This window comes from Polypterus senegalus, chromosome 4 (assembly GCF_016835505.1).
Source record: "Polypterus senegalus isolate Bchr_013 chromosome 4, ASM1683550v1, whole genome shotgun sequence".
NCBI lineage: Eukaryota > Metazoa > Chordata > Cladistia > Polypteriformes > Polypteridae > Polypterus > Polypterus senegalus.
The window spans coordinates 100,964,108-100,989,455 of record NC_053157.1 but is presented as its reverse complement, the minus strand read 5'-3'; the positions used below and the strand labels follow the sequence as shown (position 1 = coordinate 100,989,455).

At 38.9% G+C, this 25,348-nt stretch overlaps 1 protein-coding gene across 15 annotated transcripts in view; it reads right to left on the bottom strand.

Annotated features, from left to right (window-relative positions):
* Positions 1-25,348, bottom strand: part of adgrl3.1 (adhesion G protein-coupled receptor L3.1) — a 1,314,450-nt gene that overhangs the window by 636,042 nt on the left and 653,060 nt on the right. For all 15 annotated transcript variants that reach the window (XM_039751107.1, XM_039751111.1, XM_039751112.1 and 12 more), the window contains one exon: positions 15,447-15,569. In XM_039751107.1, the coding sequence (XP_039607041.1) occupies positions 15,447-15,569 (123 nt within the window). The remainder of the gene's footprint in view (positions 1-15,446; positions 15,570-25,348) is intronic.

Here is a 25,348-nt window from a genome sequence, read left to right as displayed (position 1 = left end):
AAAAGGGGGACTGGAGGGTGTGTTCCAACTATAGAGGGAAAGTCTATTCGGGGGTTCTGGAGAGGACGGTCCGTCGGATAGTCGAACCTCGGATTCAGGAGGAACAGTGTGGTTTTGTCCTGGTCGCGGAACAGTGGACCAGCTCTTCACCCTTAGCAGAATCCTGGAGGGTGCATGGGAGTTTGCCCAACCAGTCTACATGTGTTTTGTGGACTTGGAAAAGGTGTTCGACCGTGTCCCTCGGGAATCCTGTGGGGGATGCTCTGGGAGTATGGGGTACCGGACCCCCTGATAAGGGCTGTTCGGTCCCTGTACAACCAGTGTCAGAAGTTGGTCCGCATTGCCTGCAGTAAGTCAAGCCCGCTTCTAGTGAGAGTTGGACTCCGCCAGGGCTGCCCTTTGTCACCGATTCTGTTCATAACTTTTATTTACTTTAGCCAGGGTGTTGAAGGGGTCCAGTTTGGTGGACTCAGGATTGGGTCACTGCTTTTTGCAGATGATGTTGTCCTGTTTGCTTCATCAGGCCGTGATCTTCAACTCTCTCTGGAGCGGTTCGCAGCTGAGTGTTAAGTGGCTGGGATGAGAAATCCGAGACCATGGTCCTCAGCCAGAAGAGGGTGGAGTGCCCTCTCAGGGTTGGGGGAGATCCTGCCCCAAGTGGAGGAGTTCAAGTATCTCGGGGTCTTGTTCACGAGTGAGGGAAGAATGGATCGTGAGATTGACAGGCGGATCGGTGCAGCATCCGCAGTGATGCGGGCTCTGCATCTGTCTGTCATGGTGAAAAAAGAGCTGAGCCGTAAGGCAAAGCTCTCAATTTACCAGTCGATCTACGTTCCTACCCTCACCTATGGTCATGAGCTATGGGTAGTGACCGAAAGAACGAGATCGCGAATACAAGCGGCTGAAATGAGTTTCCTCCGCAGGGTGTCTGGGCTTTCCCTTAAAGATAGGGTGAGGAGCTCAGTCATCCGGGAGGGGCTCAGAGTAGAGCTGCTGCTCCTCCGCATCGAGAGGAGTCAGATGAGGTGGCTCAGGCATCTGATCAGGATGCCTCCTGGACGCCTCCCTGGTGAGGTGTTCCAGGCACGTCCAACCGGGAGGAGGCCCCGGGGAAGACCCAGGACACGCTGGAGGGACTATGTCTCCCGGCTGGCCTGGGAACACCTTGGGATTCTCCCGGAAGAGCTGGAAGAAGTGGCCGGGGAGAGGGAAGTCTGGGCTTCTCTGCTTAAGCTGCTACCCCTACGACCCGACCTCGGATAAGCGGAAGTGGATGGATGGAATCTTGACCCCTCTGCTTTTGAAGCAGTCTCTAACCTGCCTTTCCTCCTTAACATGCACACGTACCGGTCCCGGTACATAACGACGATTTTACGATGTCACAATCATATCACAGCCATGTGTGCATGCCACTCTGTCATGCACCTCGACACACTACACATCAAATGAAAATTCAGAGTCTCGTCTTTCCGATGATATAAACCATTTTGACACACAACAACCACAGCACTGACACTAAATCCTTTTTTACAGAGAAGTAAATACTTTTTAAGAGCTGACTTTTCCTACCTTTGACTACCTTTGAAGGCTCTCTGCAAGTCAAACATCAATATTTCTGAGTAATATTGATCTCATTCTGTCCATAAGGCTCCAGGGAATATAATCCATTAAAACGATTAGGTCCAAAACACACGATAGATCCACAAAGGGACAAAAACTCCAGAAAACGTTTTTTAACTCGAGACTAGCTCCGACATTTTTTTTCATTTCTATTGATCATATCAGACGTAATTTGTTTCTGTCGGCAATAACCATGCTAAAGCATGTTACAAGGAAGTGTTAGCTTCTGATTGACACCTAAGTTGGCCAATTACGATGGGTCTGGGGGGTGACTGGCACCTCGTATAGCCAACGAGAGTCACAGACAGCTGAACGATGACGCACAACTCCAAACCCTGGTAGAATCTACCAGTTTGATTGGACCCTGTGAGTGTCACTCCAAACTTACAGCCAATGAGCAGCTGAGCATTTCGATATGTAACTTGCCATACCAACTTGTAAACAAAACCGATTGGAGCTGTGCGAAGCTGGCATTTGTGCCAGTCTGCAGACTTGGTGCGTGGTTGTTTATTGTGATTTCACCTAGTTTTTTTCGCATTTTAAATATGGAAATAGTACAGATAAACGTAAATACACTCTCGATTAAATAATAGATGCATGTACGCGGCGTAAAAGTGATCAGTCGGACCAGGTGACGTCTAATGGCAGAGAGCGACATGTGACACGCCCTTGTGCTTTCTGCCTGCTAACGATTGCTACAATCAGTGGCACGTGGAAAACGCTGAGCTGTATTGTAACAGTTTGTAACAAAATGTATATAGTTTGTGTGCATTTTATTAAAAAAAAAGTAAAAAATAATATATATATGTGTATTTTTTATTGTTTTTATTATGGAATATGAATTTCCATAACTAATAGAGTGACACTGTGTGTAGATATAGATTCCTTTAGGTGTAAGCTTTCAGTAGAGCCCTCATTGATATATGTGGGTTGAAGCATTCAAAAGTTATTACACTTTTTCCGTACGTTTCAAAATGTGGATAATGGATAAACCATAGGTCCCTCTAAAAAGCACCTGGACATGCCCACATAAAAACTGGTGTAAAAATGTCATTTTACAGGTATTCTTTTCAAATTTGAAATGTGAGTAGTCAACAAGTTATTCTGTTGGTACATAGTGTGTTTCTGTCCCCACCTACCTACTGCAGCTATAGAGGCCTTTATTTTCACAAAAAAACTAAGGCGAGAACAAAAAAATTCATTTTTTCTGTGAGTTCTAATGTGCATAACTTTTGATCAGTCACACCTACAGTGATTCTGACTACTAAGGGTGATACTAAAGAATGTTACCTTTACAAAGAGACCAAACACGTGTTTATACTCCAGATAGTTCAATAACAGCAATGATTCTAATTTGGAGAGGTCGAATTACAGGCGATTTAGCAAAAATGACCCCGCTTGATAAGGGGTTTAAGTAAAATTCTAGAGAAGGCAGTCATTATGCAGTTAAATGACCACCTCAATAAACATGCTATTCTTGATAAATTTTAGTCAGGTTATTGAACAAATCACAGCATAGAAACTGCACTCGTTAAAGTAGTAAATGACTTGCAGGTAAATGCAGACAGAGGCCATTTATCTGTTCTCATCCTCTTAGATCTGAGTGCTGCATTTGACACCATGGATCATAATATTCTTAGAAATCGCCATAGTCAATGGGTGGGCCTCTCTGGCAGTGTCTTAAATTGGTTTGAATCCTACCTGGCAGGGAGAAATTTCTTTGTTAGTTGTGGGAATTACAACTCAAAGACACATGATATCCTATATGGTGTTCCACAAGGCTCTATCCTGGGTCCGCTGCTCTTCTCAATCTACATGCTTCCGTTAGGTCAGATTATCTCGGGACATAACGTCAGTTACCACAGCTATGCTGATGACACACAGCTGTATTTATCAATAGCACCTGATGAACCCAATTCTCTTGATTCACTAACAAAATGTCTTGGATGAATAGTAACTTTCTCAAGCTAAATAAAAAGAAAGCTGAAATCTTAGTGATTGGCAATAACGGATATAATGAGGCTATTAGAAATAAACTGGATACATTAGGATTAAAAGTCAAGACGGAGGTAAAAAGCTTAGGGGTAACAGTAGACTGTAATCTGAATTTTAAATCGCATATTAATCAAATCACTAGGACAGCATTTTTTCACTTAAGAAACATAGCAACAGTTAGACCTCTTATATCACTGACAGATGCTGAGAAATTAGTTCATGTGTTTGTTTTCAGTCAACTAGATTACTGTAACGCAATTCTCACAGGAATACCCAAAAAAGACATTAATCGTTTGTAACTAGTGCAGAATGCAGCTGCTAGAATCCTAACTAGGAAAAGAAAATCTGAGCACATTTCTCCAGTTTTGATGTCACTACACTGGTTACCTGTGTCATTCAGGATTGACTTTAAAATTCTGCTTATGGTTTATAAAGCCTTAAATAATTTCGCCCCATCTTATATATCGGAATGTCTGACATCTTATATTCCAAATCGTAACCTCAGATCCTCAAATGAGTGTCTCCTTACAATTCCAAGAGCACAACATAAAAGAAGTGGTGAAGCGGCTTTCTCCAGTTATGCACCTAAAATAGCCTGCCAATAGGAATTTGCCAGCCCAATACAGTGGAGCACTTCAAAAAACTGCTGAAAACACATTATTTTAACATGGCCTTCTCATAACTTCACTGTAATTTAATCCTGATACTCTGTATATCCAATTCATTATAATAACTATTCATGGTTGCTCTAAAATCTGTACTAACCCATACTCTCTCTTCTGTTTCTTTTTCCAGGGTCCTTTTGGTGGTGGCTTGCGCCACCACCATCTACTCAAAGCACTGTGATGTTTCAACAGTGATGGATTAAAAGCCAGAAGTCTGCATGACCATCATCATCAAGTCCATCCGTGAGAATCCTAAATACAAAGAGGACTCTTTCATTTATGTTAGGTAGAATGCCCAGAGGGAACCCTTGCAGATTTTATTTTTTTCTCCAGCTGTCTGGAGTTTTTTTTTTTTTGTTTGTTTTTTTCTCTCCTCCCTGGCCATCGGACCTTACTCTTTTTCATGTTAACTAATGTCTTGTTTTAATTTCTTATTTTGTCTTTCATTTTTCTTCATTATGTAAAGCACTTTGAGCTACTTTTTTATATGAAAATGTGGTAAATAAATAAATGTTGTTGTAAAAATTTTAATCAAGTATATTTTCTTAATAGAAAAGTTGTCCCTCTTTCTTCAACAACAGTTTACACACAATACTATGACTGTCTATACTGTATTTAATAATGGCAGCAGCTGCACCACATAAAGCAGAAGGTCCCTCCAGGAGTATTTCATCCGAAAGTTTGAGAAAATGGTTGCTCATTGTGTGCAAAACATATGGTGTTCCACAACATAACTAACTTAATGCATGGATACTTGAAGAGTACATGTACTTAGCTTTCTCATTAATAGTTCTTTTAATGTTATGAAGCTGGTTATTTTGAGAAATTCATGTTAATGACTAGCATTGGAATGAAAGTGAGATTTCTTTATACAGAACAGGTAAACTGTCTGCTAAATGTACTTGGGAACTGCTAGTTTTAAATTTGAAAAGATGTGCATGGCTTAAATAAAATGTTTCTGGGCTTGTTCCGCATTCTCTCTTAAGTCAGTGCTAACTGGCTGATGACTGTCCAGCTACCCTCATCTCACCAGAAAGGAGTGTCTAGAAAAGCAACAAGTTATACTGAATGCCGCCTATGGAAATGTTTTTACTGTAAATATTTTTCACACTTCTTCATTTTGTCTCCTGTCTCCAGTTCTTCAGCAGAAGAACTGTTTTGAGTGAACTCATTTGTGGATTGCACAGAATCCTTTGAACAGGACATTTAATGGATTATTAATAATTTATTTAGGGTAACCTACTGATTATGACATCTAGGTTGCCTTTGTAAAAAACTGAGAACAAAAATCAAGAATTTAAAATGAATGAATGAAATTATGCAGCCATACCCATTTTTATAAATAATAAATGCTGTACTGTGATGATGGTAATTGCTAGCAACAGAAAAAAATGCTCATTGTATGGGCATTGCTCATTTAAGACAAAGTGCTATGCTGTACAAAAGTCATTACTGCAAAAATGTACTGTTACTGAAAAGTTGTATATTTAATGTTCTGTTGCATAAGTATACAATATTGGTTTTACCTTTACCATTCCTTCAAGAGATGTGAGTTGTCAGTCTTCTGCAATATGATTTCAGTTTGTATCTTATATACTTCACAAAACATTATTAAGCTGCTATATGCCAAATATGCCTGGCAGCAAAATTCATGATGTCTGTAAATCACATCTATCTGATTTTAAGATAGATTTTTGTAAAAACACACATATGAAATGAGTCTTAGACTGGATCCATTGTAATAATGAGGTCTAAAAGGCCTAATTGTTTGGTCTTGTTTCAAGGCAAACTACTCATATAAAGCTATTTAATTAATTACTTATTAATTGTTAATATTTGTCTTCTTGTTTGAGTTATTTTAGTCTTGTTTTTATATCCTGATGTTTTCAAAGACTGTATATAAAATTATGCAACATTTAAATACAGCACACATTCATATGACTACTTAAATTATTTAATCATTAATTGACTAATCAACAAAACAATCAACAAATTAATTGTTTACAAAAATAATAATTTGTGACAGCCTTATAACTAGTTCTGTTATACCTGATAGCTGCTTGGTTTTGTAAATCTGGTAAATAGCTTATTTTGAGCTTTTCTTTTGTGGAACTCAATTTTGGAACCCTGTCTTGTAATACTTGTTCTCAAACAGCCCCCAGACTGATGCTACTCAATAATTTTAACCTCTTTTGGATAAAAGTGTCTGCTGAGAAAATGAATGTAAATGTAGTAAATTCTGTATGTGTATTTTTCAAAAATCTCAGGATAACTGGGAAAATTACTAAGGACTGGAAGCTAGCAAATATTTGCCCATTATACAAAAAGTTGATCCAAACAACTATAGGCTAGGTGTCATGATTTCAGATCTAACTTACTTTCTTTTCTGAAGGAAATATATGCTTTCTGTGCAAGATAAAGCTCACCCCATAGGTTTTTCAATACAGGGAATGTTTTGGTAAATAAACTACAGTACCTTATTGGGAAACCTCTATCAAAAGTACAAATTTATTAGCATCTTTATTTTTAACTAGCAAAATACCTGCGCTTCGCAGCAGCGAAGTACTGCCTTAAAATTTTTATTAAGAAGAAAATTAAACCTTTTTAAACTGAGGGAAAATATACCAATAATTATTTGTTAACGATCTCTTTGTATACCACATTGTGAGTTCAGCCCTCCGGTTGTAATATGACCAAGCTGTGCGCTGAGCTTACTCTTGAGCATGCAACGTACAGTTGGCCATGTGAACAGTAATCTTGTTTCAAATCTCACAGCTTGGATTGCTGCTATCATAATCGGTTGAGTTTAATGGTTTGTTTCAATCATGACAGTATTTGTAGGACTTGTGTTGAAGAGACATTCGGCATCTGTCAAGCATTGTAAGTATACAACCGGTTTCATCGATAATTTCACATCCAGCTTTTGAGAGTTTAAACATTCATAAACATCAAAGTGTCCACTACTAAAATCGTCACCTGTCAATCTAAGATGTTTAAGAGGCATTGGCGGTTGTCAAAAGGCGTATAATATTTGGCCATTTTGGTACACTTAAAAGAGACAACCGAACAATTCACTGGCAGCCATCAACTCACATGCAGATGCATAGGTGAAGGGCATAAGCATTTCACACTTATAGTGCTCCTGTGTAGTATAATTATCTCCTGTACTGTCATCAGTCCACAACTTGAACCTGTCTCAGTCATTCAATACATAAGACACAATGTTCCTCCGGATATCAAGAGTGAGCCTGATATGGCCGTGCAATATGTAACAAAGTGAATGGAAAAGGTAGGTGCCATCTCCGGGCATGGAAACCACTCGGTAAGTGACAGTTCTTTGATCGATGGTGATCACCTCGATAAACATGTTAATGGGGGTACAGTTGGAATGATAAAGGAAATGGGTACCTGAACAATGTAAAGTAAGTCTAAAATACCTACACAATAACTAGAATTGTAATAAATGAACAATAAAACAGTGGAGAAGCCGTGGATTAAATAAAAAGGCTGCAGTTATCAGCAGGGAAACATGAATCCCATGGCGAAGCAAGGAAGGGAATGTAGAGACTGGAGCGACGGATGGCCTTATATAGGCAGGCAGCCAACAAAGTGGGAGGCGTTGGGATGAGGGACCCAACGCCGCCTCACACGGTGACCGAGCTGCAGGCTATGGACGTATATATGTACGTAAGTAGGATTCAGTTAGCGTTGGGAACCCGCGTACCAAATTTCTTGAAGATGGGCCCATAAGTAACAAAGACCGTTGAAAAGTTCAATATGGCGGCCGACAGTGGCATCATACCACCGAAATAAGTACCAAATTTCAGCCTTCTACCTGCACGGGAAGTTGGAGAATTTATCAAGAATAGCATGTTTATTGAGGTGGTCATTTAACTGCATAATGACTGCCTTCTCTAGAATTTTACTTAAACCCCTTATCAAGCGGGGTCATTTTTGCTAAATCGCTTGTAATTTGACCTCTCCAAATTATAATCATTGCTGTTATTGAACTATCTGGAGTATAAACACATGTTTGGTCTCTTTGTAAAGGTAACCTTCTCTAGGTTCACCCCTCAGAAACACTATAGGTGTGACTGATCAAAAGTTATGCACATTAGAACTCACAGAAAAAATGAATTTTTTTGTTCTCACCTAAGTTTTTTTTGTGAAAATAAAGGCCTCTATAGCTGCAGTAGGTAGGTGGGGACAGAAACACACTATGTACCAACAGAATAACTTGTTGACTACTCACATTTCAAATTTGAAAGAATACCTGTAAAATGACATTTTACACCAGTTTTTATGTGGGCATGTCCAGGTGCTTTTTAGAGGGACCTATGCTTTATCCATTATCCACATTTTGGAACTTATGGAAAAAGTGCAATAACTTTTGAATGCTTCAACCCACATATATCAATGAGGGCTCTACTGAAAGCGTACACATAAAGGAATCTATATCAACACACAGTGTCACTCTATTAGTTATGGAAATTCAAATTCCATAATAAAAACAATAAAAAATACACATTTCAATATAAAAATAGTCAAAACAATTCTTATGGGCCAAAAACAAACATTTTTTTAATAAAATGCACACAAACTATATACATTTTTTACAAACTGTTACAACACAGCTCAGCGTTTTTCCATGTGCCACTGATTGTAGCAATCCCTAGCAGGCAGAAAGCACAAGGGCATGTCACATGTCGCTCTCTGCCTCAGACTTCTCCTGGTCCGATTCATCAGTGTCACGCCGCGTACATGTCTCTACTACTTTAGAGTGTATTTACGTTTCTCTGTACGTTTATCCATATTTAAAATGCGAAAAAACTTGGTGAAATCACAATAAACAACCACCCGTTATTTATGCACCAAGTCTGCAGACAGGCCAAATGCCAGCTTCGCACAGCTCCCTTCGGTTTTGTTTACAAGTTGGCATGGCAAGTTACACATCAGTGTGCTCAGTTGCTCATTGGCTGTAAGTTTGGAGTGTCACTCACAGCGTCCAATCAAACTGGTAGATTCTACCAGGGTTTGGAGTTGTGTGTCATCATTCAGCTGTCTGTGACACTCGTTGGCTATACGAGGCTCCAGTCACCCCCCAGACCCCTCCTAATTGGCCAACTTAGGTGTCAATCAGAAGCTAACACTTCCGTGTAACATGCTTAAGCATGGTTATTGCCGACAGAAACAAATTACGTCTGATACGACCAATAGAAATGAAAAAAATGTCGGAGCTAGTCTCAAGTTAAGAAACGTTTTCTGGAGTTTTTGTCCCATTGAGGATCTATCGTGTGTTTTGGACCTAATTGTTTTACTGGATTATATTCCCTGGAGCCTTACGGACAGAATGAGACAATATTGCTCGGAAATATTGATGTTTGACTTGCAGAGAGCCTTCAAAGGTAGGAAAAGTCAACTCTTAAAAGTATTTACTTCTCTGTAAAAAAGGATTTAGTGTCAGTGCTGTGGTTGTTGTGTGTCAAAATGGTTTATATCATCGGAAAGACGAGACTCTGAGGTTTCATTTGATGTGTAGTGTGTTGAGGTGCATGAGAGAGGGGCATGCACACATGGCTGTGACGTCGTCCAAGTGTAGTTATGTACCGGGACCGGTACGTGTGCATGTTTTAATATGGCAGTGGCATCATACCACCGAAATAAGTACGTATATTGGTTTCGGTTAGCGCAGGGAAGCCGCCTACCAAATTTCGTGAAGATGGGGCTATAAATAAGAAAGTTCAACATGGCAGACGTTGTCGACCGTTATCGACCGTTATGACCGTTATGTGTAGAATTTTGAAATGAAACCTGCTTAACTTTTGTAAGTAAGTTGTAAGGAATAAGCCTGCCAAATTTCAGCCTTCTACCTACACGGGAAGTTGGAGAATTAGTGAGTGAGTGAGTGAGTGAGTGAGGGCTTTGCCTTTTATTAGTATTGATTATACATTGGGTTCACTATTTTCTGGCTTAGTTGATACATGTAACTCATGACTGCTAAAGAATGTGCCGCCACAAGTTGCAAGGCAATGTTATCACTGAAGCAACAATATTAATGGCCTCCATTGTGATTATCATCTCACCATCTAACTTGATGGATTCCTAAAATACTTTTATTATGTTATTTTGAGCTTTCTTTCGGCTACAAACTTGCATGTTTTTTGTCAATAATTATTGCTCACCCCATTTTTGCTTACACATTTGTCGTCTTGTTTTTGTGCCTTCTTCTTTGTGCACAAGCTCAGTCTCTCACTTTGTGGCCCTCTCTGCCTCACTTCCTAGCAGTGTCTGAGCTCTAGTAAGTTTAAGAATATATCACAAGAAAGTTAATGGAAGCAATTATTAAGGAACAGATTGAACATTACTTGTTAACAAAAGATGTATAAGCATATAGTCAGCATGGATTCAGATGGAGGAGATCGTGTTTCACTAATGTGTTGGAATTGTATGAATAGGAAACAGAAGCAAATATCAGAGAAGTGAATATGATATTATTTACTTTGATTTTCAGATACAACATGAGAAGTTATTAATGATATTGAAAGAATTGAGAATTCAGGGCACTGTAAGCAAGTGGGTAGAAAATGAATTTATCTTCCTAAACCGTAAGAACAAAGGGTTATGATGAGTTGCATCATTTTAAGAATTAGATGATGGTTAAAAGCAGAGTTCCTCAGGAATCATTGCTCAGGCCTCTGTACTTTCAACATATATAAATAATCTGGGTAAGAAACTGAATAACAACCACATCAAATTTACAGATGATAGTAAACTAGGAGGAAGTACAGATAATATAAAATCAGCTGAATCATTGCAGAATGACAACATAGCTTGAGCAGATGTATGTATTACATGTAGAAAGTGAAAATGTTAAATTTAAGTACACAAGCGGAGATATGAAACTTGAAAGTCCATATTATGAGAATGACCTAGGAGCTATATAGACTCTGCATTATCTACATGCAGACAGTGTCCAGAAACAATCAAGTAAAGCTAATAGGGTGTTAGATTACAAAGTGCAATGTGTATAGTGGAATTCAAGGTACTTTATGCTTACACTATAATGTTATGAACTAGAGACTTTCTAAGCACAGTCCCAGAATATCTGAAAATCCCACCACAGGTTCGGGGTCATCAAATTCAGCTAGTCAAGAAAGAGCAAGCTTTACAAATATAAAGATTTATTTTTCAAAGATGCTCAATAAACTGTGAAGCTAAAAATAGCATAAAAGGCACAACAGTGCTTGGTCGAAAAGGCAAAGAAATTAAAGGCAAATAAATCCCAATACACAAATTCAGTAGGCAAAATATAAAAAAAAAACAGAAAAAGGTTTCAAAATCCAGTACAATAGAACAAAGCTAAGCAAATGACACTAGAACTCATCAACACCACAGGAACATTCAATAAACTGGAAGGGACTTTGGGTTTTCATCTATATAAGAAACATCACCTGGATGCATTAGGACACATCATCGGTGATGTATCCTGAGGTCATCGGGCATTTCGGGTCTCGCAACATCATACACCCTCACTCAGGCAACCCAACCGGGGTTGATCAATCCCCAACTTATATCCCAGTAGTGATCCATGTATCAGCCCTCTTCACCCAAAGCCACCTTGAGGCTTTCTCTGCGGCTTCACTTGAGGATTTAATGGCCCTCTTCTTGGCAGCTCCTGTTATGCCCAACCGTGTGAGGACTCTGCAGAGTGGGCGTCCTGCAAATCCTCTGCAGCCAATTTCTATGGGCTCATAGAGTACCCTCCAGCCTCTGTCCCTGCACTCCTCCACCAGTTCCTGGTACTTGGCGCGTTTCCTCTCGCTGGCTTCCTCGATACGCTCTTCCCAGGGCACTGTCAGTTTCAGCATGATCAGCTGTTTTGAGACCTCAGATGTAATGATCATGTCTGGCCGGAGTGTTGTTATAATTTGCTGTGGGAACTTTAGCTGCTTTCCCAAGTCAGCCTACAGCTGCCAGTCAGAGGCTGTGTGAAAGAGGCCTGTTATTACTGCCTTTGCCTGGGATTGCTCTTCTGCTTTAACGCAGGTAACTGTCTTCTTTGGGCCATGAAGGAGTTTGTTTGTCTTGATGGCTGCAGCCAAGCTTTTGGCAACTGCCTTTATCACCTTGTCATGGCGCACCGGTAGCGGCCGTCTGTCAGTGCCTTAGGGCAGCTGCTGAGTAGATGTTCTAGAGAGCCTCTTCCTGAACAAAGTTGGCAGGATGGTGTCTCGCTCTTTACCCAGACGTGGAGGTTTGTTGGGCTTGGCAGGTCATCGTAGACCGCCTGCACCAGGAACTGGACACAAAAGAAATCTCCCTGCATGATGTCCGACCAGGTGATCCTTCACTGGAGAGTAATCTCCCACCTTGTCCATGCACCCTGTTGCCGGAGTCCTACTGCCCTGCTCATTCTCTCTTCCTCTACCCCTTCTTGGACCTCTTCCTGGAGTAGATGGATTTTCTCCATGCCCTGGGTCTTGCAAACCTGGGTCTTTGGGAAGTAGCCCAGACCTGCTCTACCTGTTGCCACGGTGCCCACCAGAGCCTTTTGTCTAAACCGTGACTCTGCCACCTCCACAGCCTTCTCCGCCCTCCATTTCCTGCCTGTCCTCACCTCAATGCCAGCTGCTGACACCTTACAATCCCTGTACTGTAGGGCTTCTCTGGTGTGTGCTACCATGAATTCATCTGTGAGGCTGCTAAATGGTAGCTGCAGGACGTTCCTTGTTCCATACAGTGCTGTGCTGGTGAGGCTGCGTGGGAGTCCCAGCCACCTCCGAAGAAAGCTGCTGATCTTCTTTTCAAGGGACTCAACTGTTGAAAATGGGACTGCATATACCAGCAGAGGCCATAGGACCCGGGGCAGGATTGAGTGCTGATAGATCCATGCTTTAAACCTACCAGGCAGGCCAGACCTATCAACTTTGGTAAGCCATGTCCCAAGCTCCTGGGTGTATTTCTGAATAGCGGTTGTGTCTTTCAGACTTGAGTCAAAGACTTTCCCCAAACTCTTGACTGGCTGCTCTGTGATGGATCAGATGACTGTTCCCGCGATAGCAAATCGGTACTTATCAGTCACCTTCCCCTTCTTTAGCACCATGGACCTTGACTTGGAATGCTTAAAACTCATCCTTGCCCACGTTAAAAGTCTCTCAAGTCCTTTTAGGATCCACCTGCTCCCTTGGACTGATGTTGTCATGATGGTTAAATCATCCATATAGGCTCTTATCAGGGGCTGTCATACCCCTGACTTAGTCAGGGGCCCTCTGCATTCTACCTTGGCTGCCTTGACCACCATATTCATGGCAAGGGCAAAAAGAATAACGGAGATGGTGCACCCTGTTATTATTCCCTTGTCAAGCCAATGCCAGTCTGATATTTCTGACTCAGAAGTGACCCTTATCCTGAAGTTCTTATAGTAATCCAGGATCAGATCCTTGATTTTCCTGGGAACATGGTGGCGATGTAGTGCGAGCTCAACCAGCTTGTGTGGTATAGACCCATAGGCATTGGCCAAGTCAAACCACAACACAGCAAGTTCGCCTCTGTTCTCATGAGCCTCTCTGATCAGCTGAGTTACCACACCTGTGTGTTTCAGGCAGCCAGGGACTCCAGGAATCCCCCCTTCTGGACAGAGGGGTCGATGTAGTTATTCTTGAGGAGGAACTCTGTCAGTCTTTTGGATACAATGCTGAAAAACACCTTTCCTTCTACACTCAGCAGAGAGATCATTCGGAACTGGTTGATGTTCCTGGAATTCTCCTCTTAAGGGACCCAAACTCCCTCAGCACACCTCCATTGGTCAGCGACTTTCCCTCTTCGCCAGATCACCTTCAAGTTCTTCCATAGCTGCTGGAGAAGCGCAGGGCAGCACTTATAGACAAGGTAGGGAATGCCTGGAGTGGAAGTTGATTGGGCTACCTTGATGACTTGGCTCACCCAGCTTGAATGCTATTATTGGGAGGGCAGGGTTGATGAGGGCTTTATTGGCATCGAGATCTTGATCCCTCCTAGGATCGCTCAATGTGTTCTAGAGGAAGTACTTCACTTCCTCCGATGAACACTCAAGACACCCACTGCGCTTATCCCCAGCATTGGTTTTGTAACAACTTTATAGGGCTAAGAGTATTCCCCTGACGATAACTGGCAGGTGGCCCTGCCTATTCAGGAATGACCCACAAAACACGTGGCACATAAAAAAGATCATTTACCTAAATAAAATAAATGAAGTATGTTAACATGAAAAATATCAAAACAGAAACAGGAGAAAAAACATCCTGAAACATTACATATATAATGCATGATTGAGACATAAGTAGAGTTTTGGTCTCCATATTATAAAAAAAGACATAGCAGTACTAGAGAAAGTCCACAGGAGACTAGTCTGAAAATGAGACTGAAACATATGAGCTATGAAGAAATACTTAATATTTAACCTTTTCAGTTTAAATACATGTAGATTAAGATGTGAAATGTGTTCAGATTTATGAAAGGCATTAAGCACAGTATAAATGTGTTGTTAATTTACAAAAATTCTTCATCAAGACTACAAGGGAATAGCTGAAAACTTGTTAAGGGTAAAATTTCACATAATGTTAGAAAATTGTTTTTTTTTTTACACAAAAAAGCATAGACACATGGAATAAATGATCAAGTACTGTGGTAGAGAGTAGGAATTTAGAGACCTCAATATCATTTTAGAGATCATTATTGGTGAGCATTAATGGGGAAATGAAATGTTCTCATCAAAATTATTACAATGTTCTTCTTCTTGTGTGACTTTTAATTTTGTAAAATATATGCTTTATGCTACCTCACTTGTATCTCATTTTATAAAATTATTGGTTGCTTGAATCACATATTACACAAAGCACATGACTTTTTAGGACCTCAAAAAGCTAAATTATCTGTTTAACAAAATATAATTTGCTTGTTTCAAATTTTTTAAAAAAGCATACAAAAATGTCTAATTTTTTTTAAACAATGAATACTATATAGGTTTTTATTTATTTAATAACTTGACATTCTTTATTTAAGAAATCACTTACTAAATGTGGGATGCCAAACTTATTTTCTGCCATGTATTAAAAAAATAAAACTTAAAGCCTGTTTTTACATAAAAGTAAATCAGTTCTAAAGTAGTTCAACAGTAGAAGCACCCACCATTTTTTCCATACTGTTTCAATGTACTTGCAGATAACTGAATGATGTTGCCTTGTCCTCCAGCTTGAGGAAACTTCAGGTCTGCCAAATTTCCATCTGTGCTCAACCTTGCAACCTCCAGTTCTGTGTACAAATAAATAAATAGTATTCAGGTATTTGTTCATTTTTAAAATGAATTTATTTCAGTATGGGGTCATGAGATACTGGAAACAATTCTGACAACATCAGGCAGGATCTAGTAAACCTGGATTGGGTTTCATTTAATAACATGGCACCGTCACTTAAACCAGTCCATTTTGGAGTTCCTAGTCAATCTAAAATATCCAGAGGCAGAGGTGAAACATGTAAATTCAAACAGACACTGTCAATATTTTAACCCAGAACTCTGGAATTATGAAGCAGCAGTGTTAACTACTATACCACTAAGCCATACAATGAATAAAGAGATTAAAAAACAAAAAAAATTACAAAAGAAATTACAATTTTTATCAATCAAAAACACATTTGTACTTTAAAGATAGAATCAGTCTTGAGCTGAAAGTGCTCTATAGGTTCATCACAATGTCACTTAAAGGGTATAAGATTCATCATAGCTAAAATCCTCTCCCCTGCTAGCTTCTAGACTAGTTCCCAAAACAAAATCTTAGTGCCAGATTAAATTATGTCTGTTGGTATCTCTTGATCTCTTGGTACTGTCTCAACATACCAAAAGAGGGCCCTTACAATCACAGAATGATATAACATATGCAGAAATAATTCAAGCTCACTAAAGAACCTAAACCATTTCAGGAAACAGCCAACTCTCTCCCTTTGTTGTACATAGATTCTGTGTTTACACCCCAATCCAAGATTTTGTCTTGTTGCACCATCAGATTTTTACATATGTCATCTGAAGGAACGAAGAATGGATAGAGCAGATATTCATCCATTTATTTCATGTAAAGTAACCAAATTGCAGGTCTTTTTCTTTCAGAAATAAGATGATGAAGGTAGCATGCAACCATCTTTTATAGGCAGGGAATTATGATTCAGATTGAAGGAGGGGGTATTGCAGTCATTTAAAGGATTATCACAAAAAGGTACAGTACAGTATCTCATATTATTTTGTACTTTAATAAGAGAGATATCTCAGTAAGCAAGCATCAGTCAGCTGTCTGTTTTGGAGTGGCACGCCACCAGTCAGCAGTTTGTTAGTGAATTGACAGCAGAGGGACATCAGCAGACCAATAGAGTTTTCAGCCGGTGGCCCACTGTTGGCTAGCTGGCAACTGGCCACTCAGTAGTTAGGGGGGTTGTCAGTGGCCGGAAGCTGCTAGAATGTTAGTGGTAACCGTCCAGCAGTTTAACATCGGTTCTCTAGTGGCTAGCCGAGCACTAATATAGCTGGTGGCCCTACACTGGTCCACTGACAGTGTTTATTAATTGCAAGGTCAACAGACAAAATGTTTATTGATCAAGGGCTACTTTATTCCCAGACAAGCAGTCCTATGCCTAAATTCTATCCTATTTTACCAAATATGTACCGAAAAAGAGCTAAAAGACATAATATGGTCACAGTTTTGGTAAATTACTTTGAATAAAAACAAAATATTGATGCAATTTAGGCCGATATGTTTCTCCTAAAAGGATGTATTAATATTTTTATTTTAATCTCATATGAATTAGTCAAATTGTTTTGACAGCAGAGGAAGCTAAATAAAAAAGCCAGCTTATAAGTCAAAAGTGTTAGCTGAAACAAACAATCCAAACAATTTAAAAATATTGTATATTATTTCACATCAATATTAACACTAGAATCTGTGAAACCTATGAAAAAACTCATAATCGCGGGCCTCCTTAAATCCCTTCGCACCTCTCCTTATCAACTTTTATAAGTAGCCAAAATTTACAGACTGTTGTGTTACAGACTCAAGTCAAATTTATGTTTTTATTATATTATAGTAATAATAATAGCACCTCACTACTCAAAACACGGAGTGCGTGGACTCAAACCCGGAACCTTTTGGTTATAAGGCAGCAGTTCTTATCTCTGCATCATCCAAGAACACATATAAACTTTCTGTCGATTGACTTTTGAGCCTGAGTTTTGAATGATTTTTTTTGTTCGTTTATATTCTTGAATAAAAGCATTTATTGTGTTGTCTTCCCTCGCATTTTGTGTCATTCTACACTTACACAGATCTTTGTAGACAGAGAACACACATGAAATGTATATATTCCAAATAACGATATATTATTTACCCTATACAACTCCAGGCACTTCACTCCATGATAAAGAGACTGGAGCTGGGAGAAGTTTGTGACTCACTTCAGCACCATTGTAGGGGGCATGATATAGAAGACTGCTTGCAGCTTGTGCTGATCAACACATTTGCGAAACAAAAGATGCTGATGAGGAAGAGTGTGAAGGAATTTAAGGTGGCCTGGGATTATGAGTGTTTTCGTAGGCTTCAGGAATTCTAGTGTTAAAACCATTCAGTTGCTTGGATCTTACTGGTGCATTTATTAATGCCTTGGAGACAACACTTCTAGAACTCAGGCATTTTACTGAGAGCTAAATTTTCAACAGTTACTGAAGGGAGGGGGTATATTTCATCCATGGAGTTTTTGCACTGGTGAGAAGAATTGGATAAGTAGGTGGAAGGGTTTTTTGATGGTCAGTCAAACGGAAAAAAAACCCACTGACATCTTGGTACATGCCCAGATGTTTGCAGTGCCTAGAAAATGGCTCTTTATACTCACAACCAATAAATATTTCAGAAGCTTGCATCATAAATAGCCTTATTCAGCTATAGGCTGTTCTGTCTGTCTGTGCCAAAGTTCGAAACTTTGAATAACCAATTGCAGATGAGAGAGCCGCTATTGATTACAGTACATCTAGGAGGCTTGCCCACTAAAAGTAAGAAGCATATTTTTTAAAAGAACAAAAATGAAGAATAATCAATAGAGCTGTAAGAATTTCATTTACTTTTGTACTAATAACAAACAACCCATAAGTACCTGGAGATAACTTTGAAATCTTGTGAAGACCCAGGCACTATGATTAACAGCTCTGAGTTACCTGTAGAAGCCAGCATAAAAGAAGCTGCATGCAAGCAGAGGCACCAGGGGGCTTAGAGGTGAAGGCATGAGTCGCTGAATGGTGGAATAATTGAATAATGAAATAAGCTTGATTTTTGGTGGAAGATTATAAGTGTTAAGTGTATCTTTTGCAATTATTATTGCCTAGTAAACTACAGAACAGAGACAGAAATTCACATCTATGCATCAACAATCTGGGTAAGCCATGCTTTTTAAAGTCATTTGAGAAGTGCCATGACTACTTGCTTTGGTCAGAAAACAGATCCACCTTGGACACAGATTCAGAAAGCAAAAGAAGGAGAGATGTTGAGACATAAAATTTCACAAAAATGATCAACTGGTCATCTGTGATATACTGTTTTGTGCTAACAAGGAAATCATATTTTAGACCAAATCAGAAGTGATGAATATGATGACACCCTGCCAGCAACCCTACAACCTCCAAGATTTAATAAAAGTAAAATGTCTTGTTAGCTTTTCCTGTTAAGTTTTAAATGGTTAATATGTTTTTTAACCTGCATAGTGCATAACAAAGACACTTTCACAAAACCTGCTAACTTGTCATTTTAACAATTTTCCTGATCAGGGACAGAAAAAAATAGCACTACCATTGTGACTGATATAACTATTTTCCGGACAAAAGATAAAATAATGGTATCATCACTATGAAAATATACTGATGTATGCATTTTCTTTCACCTTGCTATAATTGTCAATCAAAGTTTGTCATATTAATTGCTACGTTATATAATATAGCTTTAACAAGTTGCAGTAGGTCTCAGCAATGGCGAATCCCAGCAGAACCTGCCTGATTAGAATGTACTTGACAATGAGTATTGCTTACACATAACGCATAGTAGATAGAGCAGCAATATACAGTACTTGTACTTTTGTCATTTTTGATATATACCTTTTTACATTACAGATTACTTCAAAACAACCATGGCAGTGATGAGGAAGATGCAGGTGGAGCATACCAGCAACCTTCCTAACTTCATACAGAGACTTGACAATAAAGAAAACAACCTGCAAATTAAGAAGAATGTATATGTTGATGTGGAACATTCTTTTTCTCTTCCCTTCAACACAAGGGAGTCTCTGAAGGATATGACCATTCAGGACCAGGAGGTTCAAGACAAATTTATAACTTCACAATACATTTTTCAGAGATTGTATAATACAATTTGGGGCATTTGACATGAATGTTAATATCTGTTGTTTTCCAACAGGGGTGATATCTGTCCGTTAAAGGAGACAGGATGGTCAAAGAATTAATGAGGCAAATGATTCCCTGCCTAATGACAAAATCTGTTGCCCAATTGTATAACTGGAGAGGTGTGGGAGAGAAAATCAATTTCAAGGGCCTCAACCTGGAAATCATCATCCACAGTATGTAGATTTTTATAGCCACTAACAAGCATCAATCCTTCTGGAGGCCAGAATTTATATGTTATAAGTCTGTCTTTATTATTTCAATGGTGTTCATTAATACACTTATGTAGACATTTAATTAATTTAACAACAAATATCCATGTGATGGCAGGGGCAGTCAGGAGAAATTCCAATTCAAAGGAAGCTAATGATGAGGAATTGCAGCAGGAGGTGACTTGGTTTCTGAAAGGTGCCTCTAACAGAGATGGGGGCTGAAAATGAATGGAGAAAAAAATTTGCAATGTAAGATTTAATTGTATTTACACTAAACACTGCTTTATTTGGTACTTGTTCTATAAATGGCAAGTTTTTCCTGGCTCAATAAAAAAGGCACTCCTGCTAACACTTTTAGTACTCTATGAATAAGAAAGCTCCATAAAGAAAAACATTCACTAAAAGAGACATTCAAACATTTAATATAGAACTAAAAACAAATACAAGTGGCTTTAACATAAAACAAAACATAAAACATGGAGCACAGTCTCTTGTTTGAAATACAAAGGGTATTTATCAGAACAATATTAATCAGTTAAACAAATTCACAGTTACGATCCCATCTAATATCTTCAATTGCAGATTGGAAGTCCTCTCGTCACTGACGGCTTGCGCAGAGGCTACAGGCTGCCACAAGCATGGCTATAACTCCCAGTTCCCTCTAGACTGTCCCTCTAGGGCAGTGGTTCCCAAAGTGTGATCCATGGATCACAAATAGTTCTCCAGCGAGTCAAATGGTCTGCAAACTGACAAATTAAACTCACTTTTAAACTGCACAGATATGTTAATTTGTTATCTATTTACATATGCATTTATTTGTAACAATCAAGCCTGATAGCCAATATTAGCAATACTTAACCAATATACTTAGATAAACGAGAACTGGCGGTAAAACTAATACAGTGCTCCCTTGCTATATCACGCTTCGACTTTCTCGGCCTCACTCTATCGCGTTTTTTTTCTCATACACGCTTACGTCACTATGCATGCGCTTTCTGAGAACTTTTATCTAAGCCCTACGATGGCTCGTAAACGTGCTGTTTTTTCTAAGCCTTCTGACAATAAAACTAAGCGCCGGAGGAAGATGCTTACTATCCAGGAGAAGGTGACACTCTTGGATATGATTAAAGATGGCAATACCCTACAAAAGTTTCCTCACGCATATGAAAAGACAGTGCCAGCAACTGCCTATCAAGATGTTCTTCAGCCGCGCACCCAGACACCCACTGCCTAGTACTTCTTCACTGAAGACGACAACGCACCTGCTGAAGATACTGCACCACCTCTGAAGACTCTCCTACTGAGGTCGTGCCTTTATAGGTTAGTGGTTGTGTGCAATTAAATGTACAGTACAATAATCTACTATAAAAAAGCGTTCGGGATTGTCCTTCCGTCCCGTGAGTGCAAAGCCTACCGGTATTCCGCTTATTACAAACTTACTACTTACGGCTTGAGGTACGAAGCGACATGATGTGATGCGACATGGGAGATGTTATGAATGGGCACTTTGATGTTCTCATTCCCTACACTTACATGCCTGATGTACACATGGAGTGCACAAAAATTGAGGATAAAAGTTGGTACGAAGCGACGCGATGTGAGCAGGGTTCTAGTGCTCTCATCGTTCCCTTGCTTTTGTGCGCGATGCGCTGGAAAAATAGACAAAATTATGTCTCTGGAAATAATTAATGTTGATGGAGTACAAATGCCTCACCGCTTAGTAAATATCAGGGGAAATGGTGCTTGCTTATTCTCATCTATAGCTTATTTAATGCATGAAACTCCGTCTTTAGCGGTACAGATTCGGGCTGACATTATACGACTTTGGACAGGCACTTGAGGGGATAAAAAAAAACTTAGGTTTTCGGGAGATGTTATGAACGGGCACTTTGATGTTCTCATTCTCTACACTTACATGCCTGATGTACACATGGAGCGCACAAAAATTGAGGATAAAGGTCGGTCACCTTAAAAGGCGAGTGCGCCTAGTAATATGATATTTGTAATGTCTAATATGTCTTATTTTCTCTTATTTTGTCTAATATATTAGGTAATACGAGTGTAATGGTGACTAAAGTCTGTTATTTCATGTCTAGAGGTCTCTAATAATGTTAAAAAACGTATTTAGAAGGTCGTGAACAGGTTTTCTATACTCTAACTGCGGAAATATTCGATTTATAAATAAAGAATCCTACTTCGCGAAAATTCATTTATCACGGTAGAGTCTGGAACGGATTAGCCATGATAAACGAGGGTTCACTGTACAACAGAGCATACCATCTAATTTTCTTGCAGATGTTAACAAGTTTTGCTTCAGTTCCATTCCTGTTCTGCTTCTGTTTTCTTGTTGTGGCTGCCCCTCTCTTTTACACTCCATCTTACATGAAACACTTCTTTTTCCTCAGTCTCTTACTGCTGCCCAGCCAATCTTGGTTATGTAGGTCTCTCTTCTAAACTCACTTCGATGTCAGCCTATAGAATCCACATATGGCCAAATCAGTCCTTTAATTTCATGCTGCCAGTGGCACATGTGTCTGTAATGACAGGATTCATGCTGTTGATTGATCTTTAGGGCTAAAGGGTTATTATAGATCACTGACTGAAATCTGGGACTTTAAAATACAAATCTGGCATCACAGGATTTGAATCTTAGTATTTTTCACATAAATAAGATTTGAAAATGTAATGCAGAATTTCTCTAGCAGGTGACTTTAATGATCATATGATTTGTTGTAAGATTTGCTCTAAGTTGTGTCCATAATCTGGTTCAGGTGATGTTAAATCTAACTTGGACATGCCCTTTAAAAAGTTCTTTCCCTTCTGCAGCATCAACAGTGCAGTTTTCTGTATTCCATCTTTTATTTGGTATTTTGGATAAACTTACAAATTTGCAAACAAATTTACCCCTCTGCTACATTCTTTGTGGCTTTCCCAGCTACACTTGTCATTAGTCAGGTGTTTAACTTGTAAAATGTCCACAAGTATTGATGAGCTGACAAATAATGAATTGGAAGATAGCAGAATAATGATAGGTGTTTATGTGCTGTGCATGTTTGCCAGGGTCTCAAAAGATTTCAGTAAAAGTGTACAAAGTCTAAATATAACTCACTTGTACTGTATGTCAACCTGTCCCTATTTACACTGTTAGTCAATGCTTGTTTACCTTCCCTTGTTTTTCTTTTGACTACTATTATCCTTTATTTTCCCTGGTATAGTCCCTGATTGTCTTAAAATTGCTGCAGTCACCCTGTTATAAAAAATGTCATTAGTATATTAGAACAATCCAGATGAGAACAGGCCATTCAGACCAACAAAGTTCACCAGTCCTGTCCACTTAATTCTTCTAAAAAACATCAATTCTAGTTTTGAAAGTCGCTTATGGTTCTCTGTGTAAAGAAAAACTTTCTAATGTTTGTGCAAAATTTGCCCTTAACAAGTTTCCAATTTTGTCCCCGTGTTCTTGATGAACTCATTTTAAAATAACAGTCAAGATCCCCCATACTAATTCCCTTCGTAATTTTAAACACTTCAGTCATGTCTCATCTTAATCTTCTTTTGCTTAAACTGAAAAGGCTTAGCATATTTCTTAGTATATTTTTAAATATTTCTTCATAACTCATCCCCTGTAGCCTGGAATCAGCCTATTTATTCTTCTCTGGACTTTTTCTAGCATTGCTATGTCCTTTTTGTAGCCTGTGGACCAAAACTGTATACAGTACTCCAGACGACACTTCACCAGTGCATTATAAAGCTTCAGCATAACCTCCTGGGACTTGTACTCTACACATTGTGGTATATAACCTCTATTCTCTTTGCCTTCTTAAACACTTCTGAACACTGCCTAGAAGTAGTGATAGTATCATTTCTACTATTACTCCTAAATCTATGCATTAGCAGTACTTTCGATTTTCACTCTTCCTATTCTGCATTCAAACCTAACATTTGTACTTCCTATGTATAACACTTTACATTTACTGACAGAAAATTTCATCTGCCACAGATCTGCCCACATCTGTATATTGTCCCTCTGTAATGATTCAATGGATTCCAGATAATTTGCCAATCCACCTATATTGGTATCATCTACAAACGTAACCAACTTGTTACTTATTTTCCTATCAAAATCATTTCTATATATTAAAATAGTATCATCTAAAAACATCAACCTGAACTCTAACTTCTTTTAGTTTTATGGCCAACCTCTTATGTGGCACCTTATCAAAAGCTTCCTGAAAGTCAAGATTTGACTTTGATCATACCCTTTTGTTGCTTCCTCATCAAATTCTAGTATGTTAGTAAAAGACAGCTTTCCTCTTTTGAACCCATGCTGACTATTAAGAAAAACTCCTGTGCTGTTCAATCTTACCGTTAATAAATAATTGTCCTGTGATGCACGTTAAGCTTACTAGCCTATATTTGTTTGGATCTGTTAGGTTACCCTTTTAGTTTAACGGGATATTTGCCATTTTCTAGTATTTCGGAATTTCCCCAGTACGCAATGACTTCCTAAAAATATGTGTCAATGGTTTATATACATATTCAAGATTTGTTTGATTTCAGCATATTCAATCTAAGTAGTTACATCTCCATCTATAATTTCTAAATCCTCTTTTGGTCAGCTTTCACCCTATATGCTACATTCCTCATTAACTATCTTTTAGCCTCAATAATATCCTTCTTCATGGCTGCCCTTGTGTTCTCATACAATTCACTTTGAAGTTACCAGTCTTATATGACTTGTACAACTGTTTTCTTCTTTGCAGCTTCATTTTTAACTCTTTATTAACCCGCTGCAGAGTGTTTTTTAAATTTCTTACTAATTTCAAATTTAGGTATACAGTATATCTGTCTTACATTACAGGTAAAATGTTTTTAAACCTGTTCCACTACTCCTCAACTGTGTTTACACTTAAACACTTATCCAAGTCCATCCTCCTTTGACTTTGCCGCATCTGTTGAAAATTTGCTCTTCCAAAGTTAAACTTAACATTTTAGTGCTTGCAACCGCACTCTTCCAAAATCCTTTGAACTATATTATATTATGGTGATTTAACCCTAGTAGTTCAACCACCTCTTCACCTTCCATTCTTTTCTGATTATTACAAAATACTAAATCTAGACAGGCTTCACCCTGCATTGGTGCTTTAACATATCCGCTATTTGCATGGTTATCCAGGTTAATATTTGTGTAGTTAAAGTCCCCCATGACTAAAATATATCCCCTGTAAACTTACCTTTTTAATAATACTACAAAGATGTGCATTGAAATTACTGTCTGCATTGGGTGGTCTGTAATACTCTCCTAAAATAAGACCTCTTTCCCTAATGCTTTCCAGGCAAAGCTACGTGTCTTCATTAGATAGATAGATAGATAGATAGATAGATAGATAGATAGA